At 43.7% G+C, this 25,905-nt stretch overlaps 1 protein-coding gene across 1 annotated transcript in view; it reads right to left on the reverse strand.

The window, feature by feature from the left end:
• Entpd7 (ectonucleoside triphosphate diphosphohydrolase 7) overlaps positions 1–25,905 on the reverse strand; it is a 36,001-nt gene that overhangs the window by 7,894 nt on the left and 2,202 nt on the right. Inside the window, exons 4-9 of the mRNA XM_051200001.1 lie at positions 14,912–15,117; positions 14,447–14,597; positions 10,647–10,750; positions 6,830–6,886; positions 6,064–6,197; positions 1,686–1,852 (exon numbers count right to left, since the gene is read on the reverse strand). Of these exons, the coding sequence (XP_051055958.1) occupies positions 1,686–1,852; positions 6,064–6,197; positions 6,830–6,886; positions 10,647–10,750; positions 14,447–14,597; positions 14,912–15,117 (819 nt within the window). The remainder of the gene's footprint in view (positions 1–1,685; positions 1,853–6,063; positions 6,198–6,829; positions 6,887–10,646; positions 10,751–14,446; positions 14,598–14,911; positions 15,118–25,905) is intronic.

The following is a 25,905-nucleotide window of genomic DNA, read 5'->3' on the forward strand; positions in this document are numbered from 1 at the left end:
ATGTGTTGTCACACTCTCCCAGGTGTATCAGATCGCAGTGAGTTTATTTCAGATTACTTATCATTGCTTGTTGCTGTTATTCAATAAATGTTTAAACTATCCTTTATATGCCTGTATGGAAAAACATGGTTTTGTCGCGTGTGGCTTGTCCTTGTGATTGTATACAGCTTGAACTCAACGTGACCTTTCTTAACCCTCAGAATATAAATTGTCTTAGGCCCTGAATAAAGTTGGCAATTGTTGAGACCTGAGTCTGTTTCGTTTACCAGCTCCATTCCTCCAGGTGCCACCACTTCTAGAGCGTGGACAGTGGACAAGTTTTTCGGGTGAAGATGCATGAATGATCAGAAATTGAAGAAGGACACGGGAAGAGGCAACACAACAGAATGCTCGGGAATAAATGGAATCTGACTATTTCAATGATGTGTCACTAAGTACAAGGAAAATGTTTATCAGGCAGTGAGAACCATCCCAGGAGGGCAGGTTTGTCTGGCAGACTGGCAGCTATGGAGCCATACTTTGACCTCAACAATTCCACAGTAGACAAGTTCAGAGATTGGCCAGAAAGTGCCAAGGTGCAGCCCAGCAAGAGCAACAGAAGAAAGTGCAGCGCGGCAGAGGCAGAAGGCACAGCAGTTACTGCAGAAAGAATGAACTGGCACCTGTGCGAAGCTTCGGAGCCAGGATCTCCAGGGATACAGAACCAGCAGGAGCAATGAGTGCCCCAGCTCAAGTCAGCTTGTGCAGACTAACAGAAACACTCTGTGATGTTCATGCCATCATCCAGAACATCTGAATCCCCCAACGCTCCATTAACTCTTAGTGATGGCGGCTTAAACCATTAAAAAGGCTGATGAGACAGTATTCAATATTTTCTCGCTCTAAGACAACTGCTATGGAGGAATTATTATAAGTGGGATACACCAGTGCCTCTTTAGGTTAGTTTTTCTTGCTAAACCAATGGATGGAAATAATTGTTTGAAAGAAAAGAATCGTTGTTTATTTATCTTCACGATGGTAAATAAATTTAAATAATAAAAACAAACAAATAAGGACAGTTACTTCACAGCTATTCATTATGGCCTGAAGGTAATCGAATGACACATCAGTGATCTCAGGGCTGAAGAGTGGCTTGGCTGTTAAGATCCTGCTTTTGAAGAGGACCTAAGACCAGTTCCCCGCACCCACATGGGGTGGCACACAATCAACTACAACTCCAGCCCCTAGGAATCCAATGCCCTATACAGACACCTATACATATTAAATCACACCCATACACATAAATAAAAATAAAACCTTCGTAAGGAAATCAGTCATCTTTTCAATTCTGCGTGAAAAACTGACCATTCAAGACTTGAACACTATTTCAAAGGCAATTTTAACTTTACACACTTGTTGAGTTTAATGGACACGAGCAAACCTAACTCTCATGTGAGAGGAGCTAATCTGTTTTTCCCGGCCGCAAACATCTCATGATGTCAGGTGTGGCTGTGGATACAGCAAAGTAACACAAAAGATGGACATTTTTCCAGCCTTACTACTAAAACACAGATGTTCCCTTGCAGAGCAGGGGCTGAGACACGGCGGAAAAGGAAGAAGCAGGCTCAGCCATCGTAGCTGGATGTCAGTATCTTTTTCCTAACATCTGTAGCGTGGTAGAAATAAGGATTCCATGTCAACCGCACCTGTTTCTGTTAAGCGTCTCGTTCAGCACAAGCTCTTCATAACGCTGCCGGGCAAAGTTGCCTCCAAAGCCCAGAAAGGTGGTGACGTAGACCCTGTACACATGCTCCGTGTGCTGCACGTCACAGCCCAAGTTGAACTCAGCCAACAGGATCTTGGCCTCTTCCTCCTGTAATGCAACATAAGAGAAAAATGGGGTTTGGTTCCATTCTACAAAGCAGTGTGAATCACTGGGCTCCATTTCTGTGATTGCTCTTTAAAATAGCCTTCCACTCTCATGGCCAGCCGCTGTAAAGCACTCCTGTAATCCCAGCACCCATGCAGCTGAGGCAGGAGGATCACAAATCCAAAGACTCTGAGTTGGTAGCAAGGCCCTGTGTGTGTGTGTGTGTGTGTGTGTGTGTGTGTGTGTGTGTGTGTGTGTATGTGCGCGCGCGCACGCGCACGCGCACAGTCATTTCCCAAGAGGCTTAGGTGGAGAGAGAGGACCACCCTGAATGAGGGCAGCACAATTCCATGGGCTGCGGTCTTGACTGAATGAAGAGAGAAGAGCAGCTGAACACCTGCATTCTCCTCTCTCTGCTTCCTGGCCAGATGTCACATGACCAGCCGCCGCACTCCCGCCATGCCTTCCCCATCACGATGGACTGTGTCCCCTCAAAATGGAAGCCCAAGTGCCCCTCCTCTTGTTTTTGTCAGGTATCTTGTGAGAGCAATGAGGGGTTCATTTACAGTCCATGCCATTTCCTGGTATGGACTTCTATATTTCCCTACAATGGGAATTACTGTCTTCATAACTAGAAAAAAATCATTTAACAAAGAAAAGATCATTGTAAGATCTATTTTATGACCTTGTCTAGAACTATTCAAAAAGCTTTACTATTTCCTGTGACAGGCTTGGGCGTTGGGAAAGTTTGGTTTTAACTTCAAAATAAGGGAGGTTTTGTTGCTTGGGTATTTTCTATTTTTTGGTTTCAAGCAGGGACTCACTGTGTAGCCATGGCTGGTCTGATACTCACTATATAGATCAGGCTGGCTTCAAACTCACAGAGATTCATCTGCCTTGTTTGGGGTTTTTAACATTAAGTGTAGAGATTAAATTATGTCCCTGAGCTTGTCGTCCAATCCACAGCAAAGCCCTCTTCTGGTCTAATCCTTCCTGTTCATCCTCATGTCCAGTCCTAGCCCTACCCCCACTATAAATGACAATCCCAATATGCTTCTCATGTAATTTTTTTAATGAGTATTATTGCAAACAGAAATAACTATTTGGATTGTGTATTTTTAATTTGTGAACATATTACTGCACCTAGCAATAAATCTACTCCTAGATTTATACCTAAGAGATCTAAAAACTTATGTCTTCACAAAGGTGTGTTCACAGCACTACTATCCATAATAACCTAATGTGGAAGCAACTCAACTATGAATCAATGATGAATGAAACAACGGAACGTGGAACAGTGACTCGATGGTCAGTTACTCAGCCACCAAAGCCAGCGACATGCTGGTACGTACCACGATGTATATCACCTTGTCACATTTTTCTAAGAGTCAGACATAAAGGGCCATGCTGCATGGTTTCATTATATGAAAATTCCAGAATAGGCAGATCCCTGGATGTAGAAAGCGATGTGAAGATGGGACAATGGGAGGTAACTGCTAAGGACTGGCGTTTCCTTTTGGCAGTGTTGAAATGTTCTGAATTCCAAGCGATGCTGCTCAGTCTTTGCATCTTAAGCAGGCACTAACATGCGTTTTTGAGTCACTGCACTGCTGTGTCTGAGCCTAACTTGGTGCTGTCAGTATTGCACTGCTGCTGTCTAACCCTATGCACACATAGTCCTCAGGCGCAATGACCACAGGCGAGAGTCACTTTAAACTCGTGAAGCCATGGGACTTCAGAGTTAGGAGACCCAAAAGATGCTCTGACCCCAGCTCAGGACCCCTCTGTTCGCTCTGACCCCGGCTCAGGACCCCTCTGTTCACTCTGACCCCGGCTCAGGACCCCACTGTTCACCCTGACCCCGGCTCAGGACCCCACTGTTCACTCTGACCCCAGCTCAGGACCCCTCTGTTCACTCTGACCCCGGCTCAGGACCCCTCTGTTCGCTATGACCCCAGCTCAGGACCCCTCTGTTCGCTCTGACCCCGGCTCAGGACCCCTCTGTTCGCTCTGACCCCGGCTCAGGACCCCACTGTTGCCTGCCCTTCCCCTGCATTCTCATTTCTTCGCTGGGCTCTTCAGCCTCCTAGTTCTCCAGCCTGGACCATCAGGGCATCTGCTGATCTGTCCCTGCCCTCACTACACCATACCTACTCAGCTAAATATAATTGGATTTTTGCTCCAAATATTTCCTGAAATATGTCCCCTTCCATCCAATTCCATTTCCACTGTCTACTTCAACCCTGCAAATTCTCATTCAAGACCCTCTCACCTACTCACACAGACCAGCACACAGCCAATGTGGCCACAAAACTGACAGTTGGGAAGGACCTTCAAGTTTGCCTAACTACGGGCTGACGCTCATGTGACCTCCTTGCTTGAAACTTGGGCTGGCTCCTTGCAAGCAACAGAACTGAAAACCAAGCCCCCTCCAACAACTCTCAAGACTCCTCGTGATCCAATTCCATCCTCTCTCCCCAGAACCTTCCCCGAAACTCCTACACTGGCTAGGCCACTGACCACTCCAGCCCCAAATATCAACAGCACCAAGGGTGAGAAACCATCGTTTAGATCGGTGGTTCTCAGCCTTCCTAATGCTGCAATCCTTTAATCCAGTTCCTCATGTTGTGGTGACCCCAACCATAAAATTATTTCTGTTGCTACTGCATAACTGTAATTTTGCTATTGTTCTAAGTCATATTGTACTTATCTGACATGCAGGTTGATATTTGACCCTTGGGAAAGGGTTGTCCAAACCCCCAAAAGGGGTTGAAACCCACAGGTTGAGAACCACTGATTTAAATCAAATTCCAGGACTGCCTGACACAGGCCGACTCACTGACTTCTGGAGTCAATGTAACCAGTACGTCCTATTTCCTGTGCATACTTCCTGTTTAAAAAGGGTACTTCTCAGAGCCAGGCGGTGCTGGGGCATGCCTTTCATCCCAGCAGAGGCAAAAGGGTCTCTGGGAATTTGAGGCCAGCCTGGTCTACAGAGCAAGTTCCAGGACAGGCTCCAAAACAACACAGATAACAACACAGGCTCTCAAAAAAACAAATCAAAATGAAACAAAACAAAACAAACAAACAAAAAAGGAGGCTTCTCTTTCTCTCTATAATGAAATCCTCTCCCTAAAAGTACACTCTTGACTGGAGATGTAACCCACTGGTACAGCACTCACCTAGCATTTACAGGACCCTGAGATGAATTCACAGTGCCGCAAAAAGAAAAAGGAAAGTTAGTATCAAAATATATTATGGGGCCAGGGGGACTCTAAGTACTTGCCAAGCACAGAATGAAGGTTTGAGTTTGATCCTTACTGTTCACATGCAAAAGTAGATGTGTATTGTCAATCTTGGGTCTTGATATTCACACTCACGTACACAAGCACCCACTATACACACACACACACACACACACACACACTAGCAGTACATGTCTATAATCCCAGTGTTGGGGATGAGAGGGCTAAAGGACCCACGCGTGGGGCTTGCTGACTAACCAGTCTAATAGGCAAGTTCCAAGTTCAGTGAGAGACCCTGCCTCAAAGAGGACGGTGACACAGGATCAAGGAAGACATCGACTCTACCACATACATGTGCACACAAATGTGTGTACCCACACATACATGAACACGTAGGTAAACAGTATTAGAGCTGAAGGAAAGGAAGAGTAGGGGAATCGGTATATATGAATGGTATCTAGGACTGACTTGTATATATACTCTCCAGGCAACCCGGAAGATACACAGTATTAATTACAACTGCTAAAATGTATCCAACACTTATCCTCAGTGGGTCACTTGCTAAGTACTTCACACTGATATCCTCACAACTTTGTAAGACAGATAATATTATGCCTTTTGAACACTCAGAACCCAGCTCAAGATAATGCAAGCTAGTGCCAGGGTGGCGGCAGGCACGGGCCTTTAATGAGGCAAAGGCAGGCAGATCCCTGTGAGTTCAAGGCCAGATAGGGTCACACAGTGAGACCCACATCTGGGGAGGTGGGGTGGGGGGAAGAGAGCAAAAAAAAAAAAAAAAAAAAAAAAAGGGAAGAAAGAAAGAGAAAGAAGAAAGGAAAAAAGGTAAGTCAACTATCTGAACAGATGCAGGACTCCAGGACTGCAGCCCCAGGCAGCGCAGCTTCACACAGTGACCTTCCTGCACCTGCACTGGCGCTTCTGACTCAATCTCCACACAAGGAGAAATACCTGTTTGGGAGGAAGGACAGAGGCTGAGGTAGGGACTTCATAGGCAATTTGCAGAGATGCTCCCCCCATGTCCAGTATCCCCACGGTCCTCCTGCGTCCCGCTGCAGAGTCCAGGGAAGCGTCAGCATCTGACTCTGAAACCAACGACACAGGAGCAAAGAATTAAAAATAAAAAACCAAGTCCAAAGAGAAAGACACCCCAACCCCCTCCCACTCCTACTCCCACCCCCCGTGGCAAAAAAAAAAAAAAAAAAATTGCCAGGCCAGCAAGATGGCTTATCTGGTACAAGCTCTGGCTTTTAACTTGAAATCAACTAAAATAAAATAATCTAACTATTGAATGTATATCATACAGAGAACAATTGTTTCAAATGGCTGAAATATAATATTTCAACTACATATCCGTGGGGATAGGAAAGACCCAACCCCAGCATGTTGTTCTCTACATACGCACCATGGCATGTGCATGCCTACCCTCATGCACACACAAAAAACAATGTTTAAGCAATAACAACAGTGGAGCATTAGTCTTTAATGTGTTCTGTGGAACAAGAGCAGACACAAAAAGTAGCAGAGTAGTCTATCTGTTGAGACTAGATGATGGGTTCATCACGTTCATTTTGTTACTTCCGCACTCACAGACATTTGAAGCTTCCCATAAAAGAAGACGATGGTGAAGAAAAGCTCCCAGCAAGCATGTTCACACTACTGAGAGCTTGGAGACGCTGCAGCCCCTCTAGAGTCACACGGGGCAGAACCGACTTACCATCTTCATGGTCAAATCGTCCCAGAACAAAGTTGATTCCAATCCATGCATAAACTCCTAAGGAAGAAATAGAAAAGGCCTCTCTATAATTCTCTACTGCTAGACCACACCCCTCCCAAGGGTGCCCTTTTTCTCCTTTTCTTGGGAAAATAAAAATAAAAAGGACCATAATATTCCTCTCCATACTTTTTTTTTTAAAAAAGATTTATCTATGTTTATGGTATGTGCATTGTGTTTTGCCTACATGTGTGTCTGTGTGAGGGTGTCAGATCCCCCTGGAAGAGGAGTTACAGACAGTTATGAACTATCACGTGGGTGCTGGGAATTGAACCCAGGTCCTCTGGAAGAGCAGCCAGTGCTCTTAACCACTGAGCCATCTCTCTAGTCCCCATCTACTTCATACTCTTAGTGCATGGACCTTAAGTCCTCTCCCTCCCTCCCCCTCTATCTGTCCCTCTCTCCCTCTCTCTGTCACTCTCTCTCTGTCACTCTCTCTCTGTCACTCTCTCTCTCTCTCTCTCTCTCTCTCTCTCTCTCTCTCTCTCTCTCTCTCTCTCTCCTTTCCCCTCCTCTCCCTATCTAGCACACTGCTCTCCACCCCTACCCCTAATGGAGCTAGGGCTCATGCATGCTAAGCTACCTACATCCCCAAACACCTATATCATTTTTCATGTGATTTTCTTCCCTTCTGCAATTATTTGTAACTTCTAACAATTCTACAAAGAATAGGAAATAATCATAAAAAACAACTCTCCCACAAAAAAACCAAACCAAAACGTTTAAAACTCCAGCCTGGTCTATGAAGCGAGTTCCAGGCCAGCCAGAACAACTGTTACACAGAGAAACCCTGTCTTGAAAAACAAACAAACAAACAAAAAAACAGTTCAAAACTACATCAAGGCCCAGACATGGTGGCAAATGTCTCTAACCCCAGCACCAGGAGGCAGAGGCAGGTGGATTTCTATGAATGAGCCCAGACTGGTCTGCACATCTTGTTCCAGGCCAACCAGGCTGTATGTGAGACCCTGCTGTATGTGTCTGTTGTTTCAGTGTCTGTGAGTGTGTGTGTATGTCGGTGTCTGTGAGTGTGTGTCTGTATGTGTGTCGGTGTATGTGTGTGTGAGTGTGTGTGGGGATGTCTGTGAGTGTGTCAGTGTGAGTATGTATGTGAGTGTGTCGGGGTGTGTGTGTGATCTTCTGCTACTGCTTTGTATCTTACTTACTATATATCTATATCTAGGTCACTCACTGAACCTAGTTCACTAACTCAACAAGCCCTAGGATCTCCCATGTCTGCTCCCCAGGGATGGTTTTACAGGCACAAGCTATCATGCCTGACTTTTTATGTGAGTGCTGGGGATCCAAATTCAGCCTCTGGTGCTGACGACATAAAAAACTTTACCGGGCCATCTTCTCAGACCTTTTCATTTTGTTATTGAAGGCCTTGCTATGTAGCCCAGGCTGGTCTGCAATTCACATCATTATGTACCTTCAGACTTGGGGCAACTGTCCTGTCTCAGTCCGAGTGATACAATTACAGATATGTGCCACCACACTGGGCCTAGCTTGCTTCTGTCAGATACCTAAAGTGCTAAAGGAAGTGAATTCTCTTTGGCGAGGAGCTATAGCCTCGAGTACATGGGGAAATACATTTCTTTGTTTTTCTCCCCTTGTTCTCTGGCCACTTGGCTCTGGATGCATATGCAATCACAATTTGGCCAAGTAGACAAACTGAAAGCCTATTTCCTGACCAAAGATCCATGAACAAGAGCTCCCAGGAACCAGCAAGTGTCCGGAAAGCTGTGAGGACACCGAGGACAGCTGTGAATAAACACATGCATGGATCTGACCCTAAACAATATATTCACAGCTTTTGGAACAGTGGGACAATTCATCACCCAGTCCCAGACTGGCCACTGGCTCATATACCTAGGACAAAACAGTAATGTCAAAGCTTTAATTAAGAAACTAATAATTGAGAGCCAGTGAATAGCTCATCAGAGAAAGGTGTTTCATTTGAGTACTCTACACACATACTCTGGTAAAGAGCAGAATAAAACATTGGTACAGAGCTAGTGAGACAGCTCAGTAGCTAAAGACACTTGCAGCCAATTCTGAGGATCTGACCTCAATTCCTGGGGCCCACATTTTGAAAGGAGAAAAATGACTTCCAAAAGCTTCACATACGAGCCATGATACACACATGCACAATAAATAAGAATAAAATAAAATAAAACAATGAAACCAAGCCACATAAGGAGTGTACAAAGTTGATTGGAAGCCTGATGACTGTAACTGCCTACTTAAAAAACAAAAATCAGTGTTCTCTGACAAAACCCAGAATCTCATGATACTCATGGGTATAATAAGAAGTTATCTGACACATAAAGAGCAAGGAAAAAAAAAGTCACCTCATAAGGAAAAGAGATTGAAAAGATGTCAACTTTGAGATGATAACGATCCCAACTGGAATGAAAAAAGATGGTAAAGTAGCTGTGTGACCAAGAAACATGAGCAGTCTTACCAGAACAGAAAACAGACAAACAAACAAACAAAGAAACACACACACACACACCCTCCAGCAACGAAATAGAACATTAAGAAGGAAATGGAAACTTTACGATTAAATTTTTAAAAATAAATCTCTTCCCTTTGGTGGGCTGTGACTAGCAGACATATAAAAACACCCCCTTTAAAACGGTTTTCTTTAATTTGTGTGTGTGTGTGTGTGTGTGTGTGTGTGTGTGTATAGAAAGAACCTAACAAAAGGGGCTGGAGAGATGGCTCAGTAGTTAAGAGCTCTAGGTTCTCTTCCACATGGCACATGAGCATGGAAGTGTACATGGAGACCAGCCATGACACTGGATGTCTTCCTGAGTCTCCCTCCACCTTGTTTTGAAGACAGGGTCTCTTGGCAATTCAGCTAGGCTGGCTAGTCTGCAAGCCCCAGAAACTCCCCTGTCTCTGTGTCTCTAGCTCTGGGGTTACAGGTGTGTGTCACCACACATGGTGTTTTATGTGAGTGCTGAAGGATCTAACTCATGCTTGTGTGACAAGTACTTTACCAACTGAGCCATCTTCTAGCTGCAAGATCACCTCTTTCAAGAAAGGGGAATAGGCTAACTTGGTCTACAGTGAGTTCCAAGACAGCCAGAGATATACAGAGAAGCCCTGACTCACAAAAAAAGAGAGAAATGGAAATACATGGACATGCTGGTGCACGCCTGTAATCCCAGCACTAGGAAGCAGAGGCAGGAGGATTGCTCTAAGCTTTAAGCCAGCCAGCAAGTTCTTGACCAGCAACGGCTACAGAGTGAGACCTTGTCTCAAAAACAGAAAAGAAGTGGTAGCAACTAATCATTCTGGGCATGCCTGTACCACACGAAAACATCAATGCAGGGGTGTGTTAAGGGAAGCAACAAGACCGCATAGTAATTACGATAAAAGAAAAGCCCAGAACAGAAGGAAAGTAACTCAGCCTAATCATTCCTTGAATTAAGGTCTCCCCACACCTTAATGTAATAACTTGCTTTACATTTAAACTACTCATAATTCCTAGAGCTGAATATTTCCAAAAGTGCAATTGACTAATCAAAGATCCATCTGGAATCATCATTAAATGCTAGGTGCTTCCTGCTAAGTTAAAACCAGATATAAATGTGAGACTTCTAGAAGCAGTCATCTGAAACAGACTACTAGTGCAGGACCTACAAACAATTCTTGACAGGAAAGTGGAAATCGGATGCACATAGCAATCCCAAGCACCGAACCCTGACCAGCTCAGAGCCAACTCAGCTCTACCCCGCAAGCCCAGTACCTTCCTGCTTCCCAGAGATCACTTCGGCCTGAGACTGTGAAAAGAGGAAGTCAAACTCCAATGGCAAATCTTTCACTAAATCAGCCAAGATAGCCAACTGCTGCCTGCAAAAGAAGAACAAAAAAACCCCAAAGTTAATTTTTAACCATCTCTTCACCTGGCACCAAAGTGGTCCAGGAGCTGCGGCAGAAGGAGAACTTGAGTCTGGGGGGTCGAGGCTAGCCTGGGAAACACTGTGAAGCCCCATCTCTTAAGGAAAACAAAAACCTCTTTTCCCAAACTGCCCTTCCATTTAGTCTGCCTCTCCACCTGCCCCACCCATCTGTCTCTCTTCTGTTCTGGTTCCTATTTTGACTTCAGAAGGTCAAACCACATCCAACCGCCTCCTACACAAAGGCGATATCCCTTATTTAGCGACCAGGAACAGCGCAGGACACCCAAGACAAAGTTCTCAGCACAAAGGAGATTCTTTTGCCCCAAGGGACAAAGGGCAGAAAATAAGAGAAAAAGAAGGAGAGATAGAGCCCAAGGGAGAAATGGAAGGGAACAAGGGAGAAGGGTAAGGGGTAGTTTGTCGTCTCCCTGGGGGAGGGGGGGGCAAATGACTGCCTCCGGACAGAAAGGAGACACACATGGCTCATAGGCAAACGGTGGTTTATAAAGGTAAAAGGGGAAACCCTGTGCTAGGATGTGGTGTTTAATTTTAACTGGGCATGTTAATTAGATGAGCTAAGGAGGGCCTTTGATTGCCGGACTTCTTCACTACTTTGATAGTTGGACCTTGGTAGTCAGCCTCAAGAGGAGGAAGTGGCCAAACAAGGGAAAGACCCTGGGGGCCGCTTTAGGATGGAATCCAAGGGTTTTTAGCAAGGCAGAGGGCGTGGGGAGAAGGGCAAGGCCTGCCAGAGCCATGGATGTAATGTTCAGGCTAGTTAGAGTCCCATCACCTTAAATAATGCTGAAATTCAGTGTTAAATGAGGAGCACATCGCTTAATACCTCTGGGAAGGTATGAATAAGTCACAGGAAATGACAACATAGATTCACAGGCTGTAAAATACTCATAACTCTAACTACTATGAGAGGAAGATGTCAATTACAGAATAGACTCACCCTCAGACCTCACACAAAACAAACAATGCCTCATGTAACTACACAAACTCTGCTGTTACTTCCACAAACTTTATATAATCTTTATATTTATAATCTTTTATATGAGCTAACAATTAACTTTTTCATGTTTCAAAGGTTGTTTTTTTTTCTTTATAAAAATTTTATCATTTGAAAAACCCAGATGAGGTTCAGAACCCAAAATTCATAAGAATGTCTACCTCATGGATGACATTTGAAACTTAGTATCTATTCGGGTATTTCTTCTGAGGTCTTAAGGATTATTACATAAAGTAAAAATAAACAAACAGAGCAAAGGATAATAAAATGAATCCAAGGAAAATTAAAACTGAGACTAGTCACCTTAGATTTGCATTGTGCCCGTGCGTCCATGCATGTGTGTATTTATGTGTACATGTGCATGAGTGTAGCATGTGTGTGGATACATACATATGTGTACATGTGTGTTCAGCATGTGTGCAAGTACATGTACATATATAGAGGTATGTGTGCACACATGTACATATGTGGAGGCCTGTGTGAACAATGTACATATGTGGAGGTTGTATGTGTGTGCACATGTACATATGTGGAAACATGTGTGTGCATATGTGGAGGGCGTGTGTGTGCACGCATGTACATATGTAGAGGCTGTGTGTGTGTGTGTGTGTGTGTGTGTGCGCGCGCGCACATCTACATATGTGGAGGCCTGGAGGCCAGAAGTTGGCACTGGGTGTCTTCCTCAACTAGTCTCTACCTTTCAAAAAAAATTTAATTTCTTCATTTTATTTTGCGTGTGTGTTTGCCTACATGCAGGTGTATGTACCACATTCAAGGTTGATGCCCATGAAGATCCGAAGAGGACATCAGATTCCATGAGACCGAAGTTACAGATGTCTGTGAACCACTATGTGGGTGCTAGAAATTGAACCCATGTATTCTACAAGAGCAACTAATGCTTTTAATCACTGAGCCATCTCTCCAGCCCTCCACCTTATTGTTTTCTACATAGGGTTTCTTCAGTGAACCCTGGAACTTTGTTGTTTGGTTAGACTGGCTGGCCAGCCTCTCCAGGACCCTCCTGTCCCAGCAGCCGCAGCACCGGGATTACAGTCATGCACCACTACACCTGGCTGGGGAATCCAAACTCAGACCCTCATAATCTGTGAAGCAGACTTTCTCAACGGAGCCCTCTCCCCAGCCCATCTTGGATTTTTTAAGTTATTTATTACAGGAATATTCTACTGGTCAGATAACTGTCAACATGACTCAGTGAAAAATATTGCTACCACTTAAAAGCACAGAATTATACTTGAGGAACTAATTTTCCAATACAATCTCATATACACTGTTTAAAATTGTTAATTATTATACATAATAAAGTTCTGCAGCAAGTTTACACGGGTAATGAGGGGCTATCATCCCTCCGGATTGGATATGCTTCTTAGCGACCCACAGGCGAGGGTTTGCAGGACCTGGTGATGGCAGGGAAGGATGGCCACCAGTCTGTGCTGCTGTCTGTGATATAAACTACCTGTATCACCTTGGGGAGGTTTCTATGTGGTTAACCTTTCATCCAGCCAGGAAACTTTAACAAATTTTTTTGTTTTAGGTATGATTTCGTTCCAAGTATGTAAGTGTTTTGCCTGGATATATGTGTGTGCAGCACGTGTGTCCCTGGTGCCCGTGGAAGTCAGAAGAGGGCATCGCGTGCCCTGGAACTGGAGTTAAGGTGCTTGTGGCTGGGCCTGGGTCCCCTGTGAGAACAAGTGTTTTTTACTGTCTAGCCATCTCTCCAACCCCAAGCCACTATGCTTTTAAAAATATAAAATTTATATCTCTACATGAGGACATGAAGAGATTTTCAATATACTTGGTTGAGTTTGTTTAAAAAACAAAAACAGAGGTTGGAGATGGTTTGGAGTTTAGGAGTGCTTGCTGCTCTGGCAGAGGACCTGAGTTCAGTTCCCAGCACCCACATCAATTGTCCCGACCACCTGTGACTCTAGCTTCTTCTGCTCTCAGGTACTTACTTGCACTTATGTGCACACTCATACCCACACAGACACACAAAAGTAAAGGTAAATAAAATAAAGTCTTAAAAGTTTTCAATCCCAGCACTCGGGAGGCAGAGGCAGGTGGATCTCTGTGAGTTCAAGGCCAGTCTGACCTACACACAGAGAAAACCTGTCTCGAAAAAAATAACAGAAAAAAAGTTATCAGGCTGAATTTGGGGTTCAGGTGGAAAAGACCGAACTGGTTGGGGCCGAGAAAGCTATCTAAAGCAACAGAGGCTGAGGTTTGCGCAGCATGGAGAAGAGAGACTCCCCGGTCATCATGGGACCCAGCTGCTGCCCTAGTCTCCCAGTAGCCCCAGAATGACTCCTGTCCCTCGGGTAGCTCTTGTACTGCCTTTGTGCAAATATGGGCTCACTACACCTGCTTCATGACTCAGTCACCTGCTACCACTCCCAATTGCCACACCCTCCACCCAAACTCAGAACCCTTTGTCATCTCAAATGGATACTGATCCCAAAGCCACAAATGACAGAAAGATGTGGCTGCCCGACGGTGCAATAACTGGGTACAGGAATGGCCCCACTGTTTCTGAGCAAGCAGCCTTCTGCCTGTGGACTCTGCGTGGTGTGATTTCACCTGCCTCCATCCTGGCTACATGGGACTGAATCTCACCTCTCGGGGAGCAGCCTCATGCCCGCTGTGCAGAGGATGTAAAGAGGGGTCTCCCTGTGCTTCTTCACAGGCACGTGGGAGGCAGCAAAGCTCAGCAGAGGTCGTAGGTAATCGCTGGCATGTTCTGGAGTATCGGCCATTGCGGAGATTCCTTAAGTAAATCCAAATGTTTATACATAAGTACGTACATACATGTGTGCATGTGCGTGTGTGTATGTGTGTATGTGCGTGTGTGTGTGTGTGTGTGTGTGTGTGATGTAGATCACAAAAGACTTAGAAAACGGACATTCGAAAGATTCTATCCAAGCACCTACATTTATGTTTTTGAAAACAGGATGACAGTTAAGTGAGAGATTCCTCCACTGCCCAGATCCCCACAAAAACAAGTGGGGTTCCCTTTCTTCCCTTTCTCTTCTTACACCTACGGTAGGTAAGAGATTAGTAAAAATTCATTGTGACTAGTACCTGGCTTGATTTTTTTAACCACAGGCTGGCTGTTTCGGTCTCTCATCTGTTTGATGTCCAGTAAGTCATGGGGGTTCCCATTGTGTCTTGGCCAGAAGTAAACAAAAATCCGGGAGCCACTGCTACCACAGTCCACCACAAGTCCATAATTGAGATTTGGGTCTTCGGTGTTGGTGGCTTCAAGGTCTCCTACGCGAGCTAAATACCTAAGATGGATAAAAGAGAAATGGGTTGGGTCCATGAAGAGGGCTAGCACTCACTTGAGTTGATCACTGAGTCTTCACTATGGTCCTCACGTCCTGTGGAGCCCCAAAACTTTTGTGGATTTAAGCTAGATCTATGTGCACTTGGTATATTAAAGTGAAACATGGTTTAGTCTTTGTTTCTTTGTTTTGAAACAGGGTTTCACTGTGTAGCCTTGGCTAGCCTGGAGTTCATTACATAGAGCAGGCTGGTCTTGAACACACAAAGATGTACCAGCCTCTGCCTCCAGAGTACTGGGATTTAAGGTGTGAGCCACTAGACCTAGCAAATGTTTAAATATTAATTCACTTAGATAAAAATGATAAATTCATTCCATATTAATACAACATACTTATATATACACATATACACACATACCTATGTTTTCTTTCTGAAACAAAAACTAAAAGAGTGGTTTTGCTTCATGATTTCACTAATGTCTTTTGCACCTTGGTCAATATTGTCACATTTGTTTTCATATTCAATATGCTACAGACACAGCCTTAGCTGACTGTGTGATGGCCTAGCCTTTCACACCTGCTGCAAAAGAGAAGAATTTCTCTTTAAAATCTATGTTTATTTATTCATTGGTTAAATGATGTAGGGACTGAATCTCACACATGCTAGGCAAGCAATCTACCACTGTTACATCCCCAGACAGAGAAGTAGTTTTGACAAACCTTCAGAATGCTGGAGAGACTCTACTTCTATGCTATACCCTGAAATAAGTAGAGTTCCTTAGAGATTTTCTGCAATTGGAACTGTCTTACTAAGGTTTCTACTCTGTAATAAAATAAACACCATGACCAAAAGCACCTTGGGGAGGAAAGGGTTTATTTCCTCTTACCCTTCAGATCACACAGTTGGAAGTCAGAGCAGGAGCAATGCAAGGCAGGAGCCTGGAGGCAGGAACTGGTGTAGAAGCCATGAAGGAGTGCTCCTTACTGGCTTGCTCCTCATGGTTTGCTCAGCCTGCTCTCTAGTACTACCCTACCCAAGACCATCTGCCCAAGGGTGGCACCGCCAATCTTACAGAGGCATTTTCACAGCTGAGGTGTCCTTCCCAGAAGAACCTAGCTTGTGTCAAGTAGACAAAAAAACTAACAAGCCAGGTGCTGTGGCCCGGGCCTTTAATCTCAGCACTTAAGAGGCAGAGACAGACAGATCTCTGTAAGTTGGAGGCCAGCTTTGGTCTACATAGTGAGCTCCAGGCCAGCCAAAAGCTACATAGTGAAATCCTGTCTCAAAAAACAAAAGCAAACTACCAAAACCTAGCCAACACAAAAACCCTATCCCCGCAAAAAATATATATTCTGCTCTTTTAAAATCTATTGGTTTATCCTGCACTATAAAAAGGATAGCTTTTTGTAATAAAGCATGTTAGTGGAAAAAAAATTGATTTGATTAATTATGCAAATTTTCCTAATGTTGACACATTTCATTCCAATAGTTTAAAAAATTCACTAATATCAGCATCAATATCTCTCATAAAAAATCTTTAAGGTCTTGGGAAGTGCCACATTCACAGAGGAAAAATAAACTTGAAATTCTAATTCCCATTTGGAAACTCAAATTTTATCTATTTAAATACTGACATTTGTTTCCTTTAAAGGTAAACAGGCTTATTTCATTCATTTTTAAGAGAAGGTCTACAGGTTAGAAGTATAACTTAGTGGTAGACTGCCTGCCTAGCATGTACAGGCTCTAAGGTTTAAACATTTGTATGCCATTTTTTTTTAATTTTGAAGACACACACACATACACACCTTATGACCTTATGCAGGGCCGGTACACACAGAGTCCAAAAGGAGTTGGATACCTTGGAACTGCAGTTACAGGCCTTTGTGAGTTGCCTTGTGGGTTTTGGGATCAGACTCGGGTCGTCTGTCTTAACCACTGTGCCATTTCTTCACCCACATACCCTCTTTCTTTTCTTTTCTTTTTCTTTTTCTGAGATAGTCTCACTACAGATTATGTAGCTCTCTGGCTGACCTAGACTTCACTATGTACACCAGGTTGATCTTGAACTCACAGAGATCTACCCACCTCTGCCTCCCCAGTGCTGAGATAAAAAAACATAGATCATCCTGCCCAGATATATGATAGATCTTTAAAAATAAATAAAATATCTATGAAATACCTAAGTGTGAAAACTAGTTTTTCTCACAGTAAAAAAAAAATAAAAAAAGCTTAACTGCGCAAGGCTTCTCCCTCAAGACAGTTCCGGTGTACAGGAGCAGCCGAATGCCTATTTCTCATCTCATCACATAGTAAATAAAATGCTGTCAAGTGCATGAGATGCTCCCCCCACTGTACAACTGTATCACAAAGTGAAATGCAGTAACTACGAGGACAATTTAGTACTGCTATCTTGATTTGTGCTAAGCCATCTCCAATTGTATGTCCTCTTAGACCGTGGAGGCAAACGTCAACTTGCTGAAAAAGGCAAATAACAATGACAACAGTCAGGAAATGGAAGCAATGCAAACATCCAGCAGTGGATGATAGGTAAATAGGACATGGTCCATACATACAAAGAAATACTACGCAGCTTCACAAAGGAAGACAATCTCGCTACAAGCTACCATGGGGCATTTTGCCAAGAGAAATAAGCTAGCCCAAAGATAAATGCTCTATTTATTCCCCCTTGAAAGATGTATGTAAGAGAGTCTAAGTCACAGAAACAAACATGAAATAGTTGGGGACCACTGGCTAGGAGTAATAAAAGGGAGTTGTTATTTGATGGGTAGGGAGTTTAAGACTTGCAAGATGACCAAGTTCTGGAGATCTGTTTTGTAACAATGTAAATGGTACAATTAAAAATGTTAAGATGGAAAACTTTATGTAAATTACTACAATGAGAAGGGTATATAATGTCTCAGTGCATTACAACAGTTTTGAATTCACAGATCTCAAAATGGCCCCAGGGACTCCAATGGTTCACATTTTGGCAGCCAATGCTGTAAGACAATCCTTTTTCTCACAAGGATGTGCCCTTCTACCCTCTTTCCTCTTATTCTTTCTCATTGCCTTCGGAATTGTTTTCCAGCTTCTTCTTGTTGTTGTTGTTGTTGTTGTTTATGAGGCAGGGTCCCATGTATCTTGCCCTCCGCCTCCCAAGTTCTGGGGTTACAGGTCTATATCACTTGAACCTGGTTAATGCATTATTAGGGATCAAACCTAGGACTTTGTACAACTGCCCAGCCTGGTCTCTCAGAAGAAGCCACTGTGTAGCAATGCTGGCTCTAATAATAATGATAGTGACTTCAAAAGTATTTGTTTGTTTGTTGACTTTGTCAGGGTCTCACTAAGTAGCTTCAACTCACCTGGAACTCACTCTATAGACCATGGTGGCCTCAAACTCACAGAGAGCCACCTGCCTCTGTCTCCTGGATGCTGAAATTAAAGGCATGTGCCCACACAACCTGGCTCAAGTGCCCTTAGAGGCCAGGAGCCTGGATCCCCTGGAGCTGGAATTACAGGTGGCTGTGAACCACCTAGCAGGTGCTGGTGACAGGAACCATACTGAAGTCCTTTGCAAGAACAATACACTCTTAGCCACAGCACCATCTCTCCGGCCACTGAGAAGCCTTTTCCTTCTGTCCTAAGAGTGCCATCACACACTTTGAGTAGCTCGTGTACACTGCAGCATGAACCCGTAAGGATTAGCTTAGGCCATTTCTCAAGAGCAGGCTGGCTACTTGCAGCACTTGTCAGTGGCCCTCGAGTTCCTGTGCCTAAGACTCGGTCACTCAGTGCTCACTGCTCCTGGAGCTCACAGCGCGGAGCTGTTGGTTGGCTCATCATTCTTCCACGTCCTCCTTCTGCTGTCCTCAAAGTCAACCGGCCTCTTAGACAGTTTCAATTGACTTTGCAGAGTGTCCTGTTCCCCTTCCTGATTCTTGCTGAAATAAGCAATTTCACAGATCTAATTCTGGTGCAGCTCAACTGAGTCTTCTATTCCTTTAGACTTTGTCATGAGAGCAAGAGCAAAAAGAAAAACATGTCAGCTGGCTGTAGACCATAGGGCAGAAAGGAAGGAGCGGCTGGCATTTATTCTCCACCCCCTAGCTGAGTCTTTGACTGAACCCTCACTGCGGGCAGCAGGAAGTCTCCATTTTTCTTGTCTGGTATACAGACAGGTATCTAAAGAAGGGCTTTCCTCCGGGAAGTAGCATAAGTGTCACTTTCTGGAGTGCTGATGCCTGATAACCTCGCCCGCCCACTACTTCCCAGGCACCTGGCAGTTTCTTGAATGTCTTCATTTATGATTTGCGGACCTGGCCTTGGCCATCACAGTGAGTCACCTGCACCACTCGGTCCTTCTCCTCGGCTGATAGCACACAAAGCAACTTCTAGAAAGGACCCAAAGCCTAAGAGAAAATGTCTAAAAGCTTCAGAATTCTTCAGCCACCTTTCCAAGAGAGAGCCAATTCTCCAGCACCCTCCTCCCTCATCCTCCCTCCTCATATAGCTCATACCCTCCATCTCCTTCTACCTCCTCCTCTTCCCACCTCCTCCTCCGTCTAACATAATCTTCCTCTAGTCACTGCTGAGTCAACGGAAGCAAACCACGAATACCTCCCCTCGGGTAGAAATGAAAGATGGAGGCATTTCACTGCCATTATTCTGAAAATATTAACAGCATTACAGCTATAAGTGACCATACTATTACCTGGCTTGCTTGGTCAACATCAATTAAACCACTTCCAGAGTTCAAACAGAACTGAGAAATGTGCCGAAAGTCAATAAATGAGGCCTCCATCGGTGTGGACCTACCAGCTCTTTGCTGAATGTCATCACATTTTATGATACTACTCATTACTCAAATTCAACACAGGGGCATTACAGTAGCCATCCATGAATGACAGCAGTACATGCCCAGAAGAACAGTTTGAAAGGTTACTGCTTACCTCCTAATAAGATCAACCAGACAGGAATATTTATAATTTAAACGCTTGCTTTTAAGTGGACTAAAGGGCATTAAGATAAAGCAAATGAATGCGTGTGTGGAGAGCTGCCTTCATTTTCACCAGGAAAGGGCTCTTTCAAACTCTTATAAAGAAACCTAACTTCAAAATATATATCCTAAAGTGAACTGTTTTTATTTTAATTTAATGTAATGCCTCTTTTTTACATATGGGTATGTGCTCCCAATGAAAAAGAAAATACAACTCTTTGGTTTTGAAATGCCTACAGAAAACCCACACAGGGGCTTCTCGTGTTTCCAGTCGTAGACCTTAGAAATGGTATATCACTAAGAGCTCAATACAACACAGATTAAAGGTCTCTAACAGAAGATAAAGAGTTATGAAACATACTTCCACGAGTGCTGAGACACAAAGATGCGGGAAGATCACCATAAGCTTACGAGGTATTTACTGAGACCACAGAATGACTGCACTGGTCCTTGGCACACAGTCTCCTGAGCAAAGGTCTCCGTGTTCCTGTGAGGACACCTGGGGTCTGTTCCCAGCAGCATGGCACCCTCTGTGGAACACCACAGAACACAGATTCGAATTTCAGCACGTGACTTTGGAAGAACAACTCAGACAGGAAAAGTGTAACGATGTCCTATCTATACATAATATAAAAAGTCACAAGAACAAGGACTTGCCTTAAATCTTTCTCAACTGTTGATAAAGCTTTCCCCATGATCCCTAGTTACCTGATTTGACATGCTACTGTCAGTTAGTGCTCCCTGGTACTCACAGCAGCTGCTGCTACAGGAGGGGGAGACAGAGACAGACAGACAGACAGAGACAGACAGACAGACAGAGAGAGGCAGAGAGAGAGAAGGAGAGGGAGAAGGGAAGGAAGAACAAGCAAAGTGAAAGCAGAATTTTCAATGGAGACAATTTGCCCATCATCTTCAGAATACACTTCAGGTCAGAAAAGGGAATTAAAGAATAGAGAAATCAACATTATTTCAAATAATATACTAGGGCTAGCATTTGCTTAAGTCAATCAATGTGCCAGGTACTGTAGGCACTGTACTTCTTTATTTGTTGCTGGTTTTGTTTTTCCAAGACAGGGTCTCAGCACCCGGCCTCTCAAGTGCTGGGATAACAGGCATGTACTGCTCCAGCCAGCACTTTATTCCTAATTCAAATGACAGGGTAAGAGATCATTTCCATTCCTACTTTAGGCATTAGGATTCCAGAATAGTAAGACTTGTAGCAAATGATTAGGGCTAATTAACCCTAAAACCACAATACTACCCCAAGCCTTATGGTTCTCACCTAGGGCTGCATATCGGAAGCCTCTGCTTCAGAGACCTTGTCACTTGTTACAGGTCCCTAAGTGATTTGAAGATAAAAAGATTATAAGCAATTATTCAAGATCATCATTAACTAAATTATCAGACCGTATAATAAAAAGTTTTAACTAAATCCATAGAGCTGTTTACTATGGCACACACTGCGGAAGTTTTGAATTATTCAGCGCATCTTTCCCCAGTATTTTTGAGACAGGATCTTATTATGTGGCCCCGCCTCCCTAGGCTTGGATTACAGGCAGGCAATACAACATGGTTTCCATCTGTCTTTAATAAACCCTCCTCTGCCTCACTGCCACATGTCAGTTATCACTGCCCCTGCGCCTATTGCCGACCTGAACTCCCAGAAGCCATCATTCTAATTTGCTGTGATCTTTGGCTTCGTGAGACAACCGGGAGCCGTGATAATGTAAAAGCCTGGAAAAGAAAGGGAATGGCATGGTGGCTCCTGACTGTAATCGAAGGGCGGCCGTTAGGGTCTGAGGCTGGAAGAGCGCTAACGTTTGAGGCTTCTGTGGGGCGTGCTTTTAACGTCCACCTGCCTACTGAGAACAAGCAAAGGCACAAACAAAACAAGTAGGGGGAAGAGGAGGAAGGAGAGAGAGAAAAGCAAGCTGTATACGAGAGCCTATCTTATCGGCAAAGCACACGCACTTTCAGGACATGAACTCAGTGACAGCACATTTGGTCAGTTACTCATGGGTCCCTTCGGATTCATTTATGATTAACTTTGTTCCTGATTCTTAACTATGTACAGTCCCTGATCTTAATGACTATCTCAGTTATCCCCTCAGGCCTACTCTCTAACGAGGTCATGAACTCTGTGTTCAGGAGCCACGTTTGATTCATCTTTGTACCCCAGTGTCTAACACGACACAATGAACACAGTCTCGTGGAGGCTGCCACCAGGGGAATTTACAGCATACAGCTGCTTATGGCAGTGTGTACACAGCCACCCATTAAATAACAACAAGCTCTAGGGTACAGGCTGCTGGATGCTTGACCAAGTGTTTCAAGGAATGAGAACTTTAGTAAGGGCCTCACAGCGAACAAGCTGTGTGCTCACAGTCCCACAGAGCTCTCCTTTCAATTAAATCTAGCTGCCAAGAAGTTAGCTATGGATCTGGTCACTTAGGATGCGGTGGTTAATAAGAACTAAGGTTCTCCAGACCACTCTGTTTCAGGCTACTCTCACCTCTGCTCAAGTATCACAGTCAGTCTCTCTCTGCTTCCTTATTTCCTTCCAGGTCATTCTCCACCATGCCACCCAAGTGAGCTTTGTTTGTTGAGACAGGGTTTTTCTGTATAGCCCTGACTGTCCTGAAACTCACTCTATAAACCAGGCTAGCCTGGAACTCGGGAGATCCACCTGCCTCTGCCCCTGAGGATGAAAGGCATGTGCTACCACCATCATCCACCCACGCTTACAGCCAGCCATTGCTGAGCTTTTTAAAGAGCAAATCATAACACATGGCTCTTCAAAACCTTCTAAGCCTTTTCTCTACTCTTAGAATAAAATTTGAACACCCCTCCTCTCCATCTCCCACTCCTATCTCCATCCCTGATCCAGCAGCTTTACAAGCTAGGCCCTAATCTACCTCTCTACCATATAGCTCACTACTCACTCCTAATGGTTTACCCTGGCTATGTTAGCTAATTCATGTGGAATTCCATAGTCAGATCATGCCGTCTTCCAATGGCAAACCGTGTTAAGGTCTGTCAAGAAAATCCCACTCAGCAGCAGAGAAACTCAATTTATGGATATGAATTTTAAACTTATGGTTTTAATGAACACATTTTTTTAAGATCAACTGATGACTACTATCATTACCCAAACAGTATGTTCTCTCCTGGAAAGGAAGACTCCAAACAACAAATAAACAGGAGTTTTAACAGAAGGAAGGTTGGTCATACAGGCAGCTTGAGAAAAGTTACCAAACAGTCTAGGTCCCAGCATGACCCGTGCATTTTTAGCTGATTAATGATTAAAATGAAATATGAATTGAGAAATCCTGGGGACTGAACCAATGAAAACTAAGAAGAGGCATCTGTCACAATTCTGACCACAGAAGCTTCAAGGAAAGTGATGCTAGTGGGCTCTGGCAAGATCCCCCTCCATCCTTAAGAGAGGGCCATGCAGAGCCTATTTCTCTCTCCACAGACCTGAATGAGGATGCCTGTGGCCATGGGTGCTACTGTCTGCTATTTTGCAACCATTAAATAAACTAACCCCAAAGATAGCAACTTCCATTCTGCTGGCTAATGTGGTGCCCATGGTCTCTCTGTCTCTGAACATCAAGTTGTAAGAGCCAGTAAGGGTTTTGGTTGGGGGAATGGTTGTAATTATTATTATTTAAGTCAGTCTGAGTTATTACTTGGAGCCCAAAGTCTCCTGACATACAACTGAAAAGTAATTCTAGAGAAAACAGAAAGAAGAAAATCATGTTGAAAATGATGAATATAACCTGACATCATTTAGTTCTGTAGCCTCAGCAGAAAATTAACCTAACAAAATATAGCAACATTTTTCTATAAGAGAATATAGGCCCTTCTTATACACTTGGTAGAGTATTGAAAGCACAGCAAATAATTTAGGAGAATTTGCAATGAAAAAAGAATATCCTGCATTCACTGAATAAAATTGTAGGTGGAACATTGTGGAAGACAATATTAATGAGCCAGGTATGGCACACGCCTTTAATCCCAGCACATGGGAAGCAGAGGCAGGCAGATCTCTGCTTTGAGGCCAGCCTGGTTTACATAGAGAGTTCCAGGCTAGCCAGGGCTATATAGTGAGATCCTATCAAAAAATATATTTAGAATAAAACACACAGGAAAAAAAATAGATCTTCAGTGAGTTTGGGGAAAGCATCCTGGGCTCGATACACATGTTAAGTAGAGTCCTCAACAGAAAAGGGGAAAATAGAAAAATACATGAAGAAATGATGGTCAATATTTTTCCATATTTGGTTTTAGAAGTCTAACTTTATAGACCTAAAACACTAAGGGTCGTGTTGCATTCGGCTCTATAGCTCAGTATCTCGAAGAGCAAGTGCTCCTCCAACGACCGCTCCTGAACTAGAGTCTTTAATCATTAGAAAACTCTCACAAAGCACATGTCAATCAAACTGCTTTAAAAAGCACTCCGAAGGAAAGGACACACATGTGTGACAGCAGACCTCTCAGAAAGAATGCAAGCCAAGAAGAAAATGACAACATAGAGCTGTTTTTAACAATGGTTTTTTTCAAGATGACATTCTCTGTTACATAAAAGTTAAAACACCAGGCAATGGTGGCACACTCCTCTAATCTCAGCACTTGGGATACAGAGGCAGGTAGATACCTGAGTTCAAAGCCAGCCTGGTCTACACAGAGAAACCCTGTCTTAAAAACAATTTTTTTTTTTTTTGAAAGAATTTAGCCCCTCTGTAGAGTCATCCTACTGGGAATGGGAAAGAAGTTTTTTGTTTGTTTTTTTAGACAATCAGAAATATGATGTTAGAAGCACTGGCCAATGTATAGGTAAACAGAACAATACTTTTTTAATTTTAAAAACCCTTGAGAAGTGACGGCAGTGTATTATGGAACTGATGTCATTTGTAGAAATAAAATGTATGACAACGGCTCAAAGACTACAGGGAAAGGAGCACCGTGAGTCTACTGCTCTTAAACTGTTGCATTACAAGCAATGTGACAAAGCTGGGCACTATAAACTCTAAAGCCACCATTAAAGGAAATTAAATAATTCCTAAGAAAGAACAAGGTGTGTGGGGGGGGGGAGTGTTAATGGAGGGGTTAAACAAATATGACAAACACAAGTGATAAGACAGACCAGGCCTAAACATAACTAACAGACAAAACAAAAATGGCTTGGCCACCCCATTTAAAAGGAAGACTTGGCTAGAATGGATGATAATCAAGGGTGAACTATCTACAAAAAGCCCACCTTAAACATAAGACAAAAATGGGGGCTGCAGAAGTGTCTCAGCCATTAAAAGCACTGACTGCTCTTCTAGAAGACCCAGGTTTGTTTCCCAGCACCCACATGGCAGCTCACAACCATCCGTAACTCCAGTCCCAGGGGATCAAACACCTTCTGGCCTCCTCAGGCATGTGGTGGACATAAACTCCCACAGGACTCTCTCTCTCTCTCTCTCTCTCTCTCTCTATATATATATATATATATATATATATATATATATATATATCTGTCTTTCTCTCTGTGTCTCTGTCTCTGTCTCTCTCTCACACACACACAAACTCACCCAGAACAACGATCTCTCTCCCGCCCTCTTAAAAAAATTTTTTTTTCTTTTGGTTTTTCAAGTCAGGGTTTCGCTGTGTAGTCCTGACTGTCCTGGAACTTGCTTGGTGGCCTCCAACTCACAGAGAACCACCTGCCTCTGCCTCCTGAGTGCTGGAATTAAAACTGTGCACCACCACGCCTGGCTAATAATAAATATTTTTAAAGACA

This window comes from Phodopus roborovskii, unplaced genomic scaffold (assembly GCF_943737965.1).
Source record: "Phodopus roborovskii unplaced genomic scaffold, PHOROB, whole genome shotgun sequence".
Lineage (NCBI taxonomy): Eukaryota > Metazoa > Chordata > Mammalia > Rodentia > Cricetidae > Phodopus > Phodopus roborovskii.